Raw genomic sequence first — 8,805 nt, 5'->3', positions numbered from 1 at the left:
CTATAGTCAAAGTGCTTATGTCCTTCAGATCTAGCAAAGATAGGTCTTATGGCAGATGGATGAAAAAAAATGCCTTCATATATAGTTATCTTGATAAGAAGATTTATATGTTACGCGAAAACTTAAGAAAGCTTTGTATGGCCTCAAGCAAGCGTGTAAAACATGGTATCCAAAGATTACAATATATTTATTATTTTGTAAATGCTCTTTATCTTCTGCATATTCTAATTTATTTTTGAAGTGCACCAGTAAAGTTGCAGTAATAGGTTGCCTTTATATCGGTAACTTGATTGTTACTGATAATGATATTGATGAGATGTCTAGTGTTTTTGAACATCTAACTGTACAATTTGAGATAAAAGAATCTGGTGATTTAGGTCAGAACACTAACTATAATGTTTCCTTATATTATGACAATGAGAGTGCTATGTAATTGTTTAGGAATTAGATTTTTTCTCCAAGGGTAAAGCATATTATGGTTCATCATTACTTCATTAGAGAGAAAATTGCAGTTGAAAAAATAGTTGATTTTCTTTCAATTTCTACAAAGGATCAGCTGGCAAATTTTTTTACGAAAAGATTTGTGGTCGAGCTGTATAAAGCTTTGCATAACAAACTTGGTATTATTAACATAGAGTTTGAAATAAGATAGCAAGTGTTAGAGTCGTCAGGAACTCCCAGGCATCAATTAGTTTTTTTTTTATTTTTAGTGTTGTCTTATGTTAGTTATGTTGAGCCTTAGGCTTAATACAACAAAAGTTGATTTGGAATAATTTGTCTTCTACTGAAGAGGGAATAATTTTAGCATTTAGGTAATAGGAAGGCAAGGCAGGTTGTGCTTAAGATCCCTCCCACTTAATTCATGATTTTCTGAGAGGTAATGGCATAGGGATTCCTCATCTCGCCGAAATGGTTGTGGTGGAAAAGCTTTACAAAGAAGCAAAAGTAAATGCTGATAGATCCATTCTTTTTTTTGTGGCTAAAATAGATCCTTCCTTTCTCTAGACTTTTCTGGCTATACTCGCACTAGAGTTATGTGAGCAGCCATTGTACCAAAAAAATGCTGATAGAAAGCTAATCATATTCGACGGTGAGCTAGATAGGATAAGACTGGTGAATAGCATGGTCGATAACATACTTAACCTGCCTATGGTGTCCCATTTTTACATAATTTATGAGCTCAAAAAATCCTTTTTTCAATTTAGACACTAAATAATGAAGTTGTTTCGAGTGGCTTCTGATCTCCTCACCTAAAGAGGTTCATCTTCCAACTTGGCTACAAGGGGCCATGAGGCATAAAGAACTAGTAGAGTCACACAAGTACATGAACCTTATTTCCTTGATGACATCTGCTCATCATTATGTTATGCTGGACCTTAGTGGCTCAGGATTATCCACCCTTCTTCTATCCCAAGCTGCAAGCACTTGCCAAGTCCTTCCTTCCCAAGTTGGAGATAGTATGCTATGTTCACAACTTCAAAGGGCGCCATGGAGGAATATTATTCAGGTCTGAACCTCTTTTTCTTCCAGCATCATTCATAGAAGGGACACACACAAACAAAAAATAAATAAATAGATTAGAGGATTCAGGCCCAGGCCTATCAGGGAAATCTTTTTTGATATTATGACTGAGTTGATACTGCATTTCAGTTCTAATTTGCATATTTAAAGCTACAAAATTCCTGTTAGTCATGAGTGTAATAAGTAAAAGCAAGTTCTATTTATTCTTTCATGAGAGTGAAGCTTGGAATATTGGCCTGCTATTCTCCCAGTCATGGCAAAGTGCGTCGCCAACAATGGGATTAGGTCCTGAGAATCTAATCCACATAAATCCTTCTAACTACTTATTTTGTTGCAGGTCATATCCTGGCCCCTGGGAGGTATTGAAAAATATTAGTAGGAGACAATATGTGTCTGCATCAGCACGAAGAAACGCCATCACTGAAGCAACTTGCCACCAACATTCTTCCATATGCTTGATCCATGAGATGTGAATTATTCAAGCGTATTCTAATTATAGTCGCATGTAGAGGATCTGATATGTTTCTTTTGACAATATACCTAGCAGTAGATTAAGAATTAAAAACTTTTCATGCCCCTAGAATCTTGGGATCTTTCTCATAAAGACAAATGTATGATCTTTTTCCAAGGGAAACCCTCAAATCATTCTCCAGAATCTTGAGAATATTTTGACCTAATTCATGACCAATTGATGAGGGCATCAACAAAATTGAGCTTAGTTTTGCAAAACAATTAACATTATAGGTTCTAATATTTTAATCTAAGGTCAACTAGATAATCGGGTGCAACTGGACAAACTCTCATGTGGATCACCTTAATATTTCAGAAAGAGAACATGTTATTATGCTACTACAGTGCACACTATCGTAGTCTTTCCCCCTTTTTATAAGATAAGAGCGGCAAACTATAGCTTAAATAATAAAATTGGTGATTAACCCTGCAATAGCATGATCAACGACTAAGGAATGTGACCCAGAAACATACGAGTCTCATCTCCCCTTGGTCCTGAAAGAGCTGCATAGAGAATGTTCGTTAAAGCTTATCTACCATCACCAAAGGAACACCAATAACCAAGCATTTTATACCCTCCATACAGCGACAGGTTGCCAGATAAACTAGTGCAACCATCCTAGTAGTCAAAATCTCCAACTTATCAGCATTACTAATTTACTCCATCTGGTCAGTGATGCTGCTGTTACAGCTACTGGACACCATCATCACTTGCAGATACAAATGCAAGAGACTCGGTGACGGTTAAAAACTCTGTAGTCATCAGAAAGTTTCAGCTAATTACAGATTGAACAAGGCAGAGAGCCCAATGGTAAAGCAGCAGACAATTATCCATAGACAGAGCAGCAATTCAGATGCACAAAGCACAGCCATCTAGCTGGGTGTACATTGATCATAGAGAAGTCAGGCTGCATATCCATGTCCTACATATATTCTGAAGCATTTCACCTGCTTTTATCACATTCAGAACTGAATGGCGAGTCTTCTTGACCTGGCATCACATGCAGCCAGACCTTCAGCCTTCGACCTCTCACCGCTGATTCTCCCTCCGCCTCACATACCGGGTTCTGTCATTGTATCTGGGCCTATCTTGAGCTCTCTGAGGCACAGGCTCAACTCTCCTCTGTCTTTCTGGAGATCTTTGAACAATCTCTCCATTCACAAACAACTCAGCTGCACACACCAGAGTTACAGAACCAAGAGCGATGTAAATACAGCACACTCAATATTAATCTGATCGTCTAAAAATAATGTCTGAAGTTAACTAAAATGGTAGAATCAATAGTCAATAGGATAGCTGGAAGATAAAGAAGGATAAAACATGCAATATGCTTTAAGACAATCAGTTCAGCTAAAGTAAACTGAATGCACCTAAGCAATGATAACATTTGCAATGACAATAAACGGTCATACTGCCGGCATATTACGAAGCTAATACTCCTAAATGTTATCAATGCAACAATGAAAGCTTCGTTAAGACCACAACTGTCAAAGTTTAATGGACAAGTATTACTACGATATAAAATCTATAATAAAAAATCCATTAGTTTGAAAAGCCATTTTACTTCATAACCCAAGGATATTTAGAAATATAAGCATATTTAGGGGAGAAAGTGCACCGAATAATCTATTTTCGGATCTCTTCTCATATCCGAATCTATCCAAATATAGAAACAAATTTAACCATCCGACTATATTTTAGGGGTGTGCAAAAAGCCGACCAGACCGCGAATCTGAATCATATTGGTCACTTCATTTCGGTTTAAGTTCGTTATTCTCCATAGTCGGTTTGTTTTCAGTTTGAAAAATTATCATACTGAAAAAATCGGGTCCATTTTCGGTTTGGATTTTTAAAAGATCAAACCAAACCAAAAAACCAACCTATATCTGTTTTAAAAAAATATTTGGTGAGAACACAAAGTGAAGCCCGTGCAACTGTAAGCACGCACACCTAGTTTTCTTGTTTTAATATTCGACCCATACAGGTGTTACCCAGGCATATTTACAATAGTGTTATGAAAAAATTACAATATACGGTTCAAGTTATGTTCTAATATGATCCAACCCAAACAAATGGCATCTCCTCAGCCAGATAAACCGAACCAAATTTCTTGGTTTGGTTTTATTTGGTTTTTGTAAACCATTGATTCAGTTACCATTTTAGTTTTAAGAAACTGATTTAAATCGATTTAGTTCCGATTACATATCCCACAAAGAAAAATGGATATGAATAGAGATAGTCAACTATATGATCCGTATCTGAATATATGATTTGATTTGTAATCCTAGCTAGTCTTTTATAGCACTCATGATTTTTAAGAAAAATAAGTGAGATATTAATACACTCTTAGCTTGAGTAACAAAAACAAATATGGACATGGATATACTAATATGCATTCCATATCCAATCCATTTTCAGCCCTAACAGACTTGCGGATAAAACATGGTTTAGAACACACATAAAAGCATTTATAACTAATGCTTCCCTTATTAATTTCATTTTATTGTGCACTAAATCAACTTACATCAAAAAACAGCAAAATATCAAATAACAAATTACTCATTTACAAATTAAAAATTAAAACAATGAATTTATATAATATAAGCACTTGGATATAGACATTCTCAAACATTTATTTCATAGGCATGAGATTGCTAAAAGAGTCATTTCTTGATGTGACATTAACATTAAAACCATTAATAAAGGGAAAGTGGATCACATTGTTAATTCATGCAGGTGAGAAATAGAAACAATACCAACACCAAAGGTAAACATCGACAAAATAATCACATGAAAGAAATGACCAACTGTTGCAAGTTAATATATGAATAAACATCAAGAAGTAAAATAAGCTTATAAACTATGCAAGTTATCTTTGGCTCATCAAGCATTAAATTTTGACAATAAAAATATTCCTGGTTGTGAATCAAGAAAAGAAATACAGTAAATATTATTCAAATCAGACAAGCAAACCAATAACTATGCTTTGCAGTCAGATAGATGGAACCTTTAACACAAGGTCATTTAATTTCCCCCCTCTTTCTTATGTTGAATTTAAACCTTCAAATGAATTTTACTCTGGTGGTCAAATCCATGACTTCATCTTAAATCTAGATATTAGCCTTCACTTTTTATTCCTTTCCTCCAACTTACTTGCTGCTGTTTCTACATCTACAACTTGCATCCTCCAGTCCTTTCCACCATGCCTGTTTCAACCCCCAGGTGTCATCTATTGTTTTCCATTTACCCCATCAAATCCACAGCAACCATTACTCAATCATCAAAAGTTCCAGTGCTTTCCAAAGAACGCATTTATTCTGCAATAATCATGTTGCTGATTCACATCCCTAAGGAACGCATACAACAAATAAAACAACAAGAGAACTGACAGCAACATTTATATCTTATATTTACTAATCTCAACAGCATTGACTGAAACACTCAGAGCTGTACATTGTCTAATACATTTCTTCCACTTTGCCAATATGGACTAAACACATATAAACTGTAGTCTGCAAATACCAAAAAACTATTCCTGTGGAATATACACCAGCACCCTTTATATACACCAAAAAAAAAAATCCAGCACAAGTTGTAGAATGCAAATATTCCAATGCTTGTCCAGGATGCTGTTTGATGGAAATATGGAATTAGCATTTTATTAATTCACATATCTCAAGAGCTCAACTCATACAAATTATAAATTGCATTCATGTCTCATCTTCACTGATCTGCAACTTCATTTAATCTGAATGCAGAACCGTTAAAGAGATGGTTGGTATAAGTCCATTAGCATTCAAAGCTAGACATTGCCTCATTAGGTTCTTCTGCTTTGCCAAGATGGACTAGACATGCAAACTACTTCTGCAGTCATCTACAGCTTTTTTCTGGTGGAATAAGAAATATATACATAATACTTCCTTTCAAAATACAATAAGAACAAACAAGAAATCTAGAACAGTTTCTACATCAGAAAGTCTGCCAATGATATTCAAAATAATGGGTTCTAAAATTAACAATAATGTACTAATTTACATAACTCAGGCATCCAAATGACGGAATAAAATATAAAAATATATCAATGCAAACTGAAAGTGGTATTCATGTTTCATCTTCACTGATCTGCAACTTCATTTAACCTGAGTGCAGAGCTGTTGAAGAGACAGCTGATGTAAGTTCATTAGCATTCAGAGCCAGACATTGCCTTGTAAGGCTCCTTTTCTTTGCCAAGATGGAATAGAGCTGTACAAACTGTCGTCTGCAGTTACCAAAAAAATAATTTTCCAGTGGAACACAATATTCACACTACCTTTCATAATACAACAAAAAGGAGAAGAAATTTAGGATAGGTTCTATGTCAGAAAAGGCTACCTAATCTGATCGGAAAAACTGGCTTATAAAATCTGCATGCATCTAGTGATTTACATAACTCAGGCATTCAAATAACAACATAAAATATATAATGAATGGAAACTGAAAATAGTATTCATGTTTCATCTTCACTGATCTGCAACTTCATTTAACTGAGTGCAGAACCGTTAAAGAGACAGTTGATATAAGTCCATTAGCATTCAAAGCTAGACATTGCCTCGTAAGGCTCCTCTGCTCTGCCAAGATGGACTAAACAATAACAAATTATAGCAGGTAGTTATACAAAGGCACACCACACTATTTTAATGTAAAAGAGAACAAACAAGATATCAGTCTGAAAAGTAAAGAGAACTAGAGAAAACTGAGAGCTCGAATATAATAAATTACAGCCTAAAAAAACCTAACAATTTGGTAGACAACAAAGTTCTTCCGCAGAAAAGACATCTTACCTCCATAGTCCTTGTTCTCAGGATCAACATAGGAATCAGGAAGCACAAACAGAACACCAGGAAGACCTGCAATTAAATTAGAAACATTTTCAATCGGATGGTGCAATAAAAAAATAAAAGTAGAAAGATGTCTACTCTATCCAAACTCACCCCCATCCCCGAAAAAGAAAACATAACCACGTAACTTCCAACCCAAAACGATAAAAAAAGTCACAACTTGTGATTTATTGAATAAATGTCAGATATCATCAACTATAACAGAAAATGATGCAAACCTTCAAGCTTGTTTGATGTTTCCTCGTCAATTTCGCACCCGAATCCAAAGTAGCGCTCGCAAGACACATTGTATATCTTCTTCTTAGCTTCCTCCTCGCTGGTTTTGCAGAAAAATAAACAGCAAGTAGACCCCCAATTAGATGATAAATAACTCTCTAAAATCAAAATGGGCTTAAACAGGGCAATGAAAAAGAGCCACCAGATGAACGTAAAACAGTGACCATGGCAATAGAAATTTTGCAGTATATTAGAGTAGGTAGCCTTCACTTTCGATATCCAAATTTAACTAAGAAATTACTAAAAATGAAATGAAAAACAAAGAACTTCATCTAATGTATCAAGAGTGGGAGCAAAAAGGATCCATCTTTTTCAACTTTTGCAGAAAAGAAAAAAATTGCACGTAAAAAAAAAAAGCAAGAAAGAAAGAAAGACCAAAAAAACGTGTTACCTTCCGACGACCTTGGCTAGGGTTTGGATGTAGCAGCCGATCATCTGCTGCTTGGTGGCCCCTTCGCCTCCGGGCTTGTCCATGACGATGAGCCAGTGCTCGTAGTCGCACCCGGGAAACAGCGGCGCCATCTCCGTAGGCGGCCGGTCGCTGAACCCGCCGCCCGATCCGGAGTTCAGCGGCGAGTACGCCGAGTCGCCGGGCCGCCGGGCCATGCACCGGATCGAGTTCACCCGGAAAGCCCCCAGCGCCGCGAGCCGGACGGCCGGCCGGGAGAGGGCGGAGGGCGAGGGACGGAGCCGGCCGAGGCCCGCGAAGGGAGAGGGGCGGAAGACGACTGGGTGGGAGGAGGAGAGGAAGAAGCGCTTGGTAAGAACGAGGGTGATGTGGGAGCGGGAGGAGGATGAGAAGGAGGCGAGGGATCGGGCCACGGCGGCGATCGCCATCGGAGCGGCGTAGGAGAGATGGCCAAAACCTAATCTTGTTTGAGAGCGACGCGAGGGTTTAAGAGGGGTATTTATCTCGGGAGGAGGCCATGGATTGGGCACGTGCGATGCACGTGGACCGACCCAGGGGAATGATGTATAGCTGAGGATGCCTTTTGGGAGATTCAGCTTCGGGGTTTGGGAGGAGGGCTATCGTATTTCGCCCTTCGATAGCTCATTGACTTAAGAGCTCTTCTATCAAAATGGTTTTTATTTTCTAATAAATTTGAATAAATTTTGGCAATTTTTTTTCACTTCTACTTTGTTTCTTTTTTTATCCCTCCAGTTTCATTTGAATTTATTTAACCTGACAATTTTTGATATTCAACTTTTAAAAAAAATAAAATTGAATGAAATCATAAAGTTTTTTTTTTTCTGGTACTTAGTCAACTTTAACCTGATGAAACCTAGGAAATATTATACAAAAATTTTCAAAAGATGCAACCTTTACATAATCAAGCATCACCGAAGTGTATTTTCAAGAACATTCGTTATATGCGTCAAGATCCCTGCTGTTGGGGGAAAACCCAAGTCGTGCCAGTTCGAAGGCGCTCGACCAGGGAGCGCCGACCAGAAAGGCGCTCGACCAGGGAGCGCCGACCAGAAAGGCGCTCGACCAGAGAGCGCCGACCAGGAAGTGCCGACCAGAAAGGCGCTCGACCAGAAGGACGCTCGACCTCAACACTCAAACTGGAGGCACCCCGCCGAGCAACTAGCTCGGCTCGGCGCCCGACCAGGTGCCGA

At 37.8% G+C, this 8,805-nt stretch overlaps 1 protein-coding gene across 2 annotated transcripts; it reads right to left on the bottom strand.

Annotated features, from left to right (window-relative positions):
* Positions 1-2,654: 2,654 nt before the first annotated feature.
* Positions 2,655-8,076, bottom strand: LOC103720735 (multiple organellar RNA editing factor 2, chloroplastic-like). 2 transcript variants are annotated; one of them, XM_008810582.4, is made up of 4 exons: positions 7,577-8,075; positions 7,128-7,225; positions 6,853-6,918; positions 2,655-3,204 (listed from the first exon to the last, which is right to left on the bottom strand). In XM_008810582.4, exons 1-4 carry the CDS (start codon positions 8,020-8,022, stop codon positions 3,062-3,064), a joined length of 753 nt encoding a protein of 250 aa, XP_008808804.1. In that variant the 5' UTR covers positions 8,023-8,075; the 3' UTR covers positions 2,655-3,061. The 2 variants fall into 2 exon arrangements, with proteins under 2 accessions (XP_008808804.1, XP_008808805.2); XM_008810583.4 differs by lacking the exon at positions 2,655-3,204 and adding an exon at positions 3,839-6,290 and having other exon boundaries at positions 7,577-8,076.
* Between the last annotated feature and the right edge of the window lie 729 nt (positions 8,077-8,805).

The sequence above is a fragment of the Phoenix dactylifera genome, chromosome 17 (genome assembly GCF_009389715.1).
Source record: "Phoenix dactylifera cultivar Barhee BC4 chromosome 17, palm_55x_up_171113_PBpolish2nd_filt_p, whole genome shotgun sequence".
Taxonomy (NCBI): domain Eukaryota; kingdom Viridiplantae; phylum Streptophyta; class Magnoliopsida; order Arecales; family Arecaceae; genus Phoenix; species Phoenix dactylifera.
Note: the sequence above shows the minus strand (reverse complement) of the source record. Positions and strands in the feature narration are given on the sequence as shown.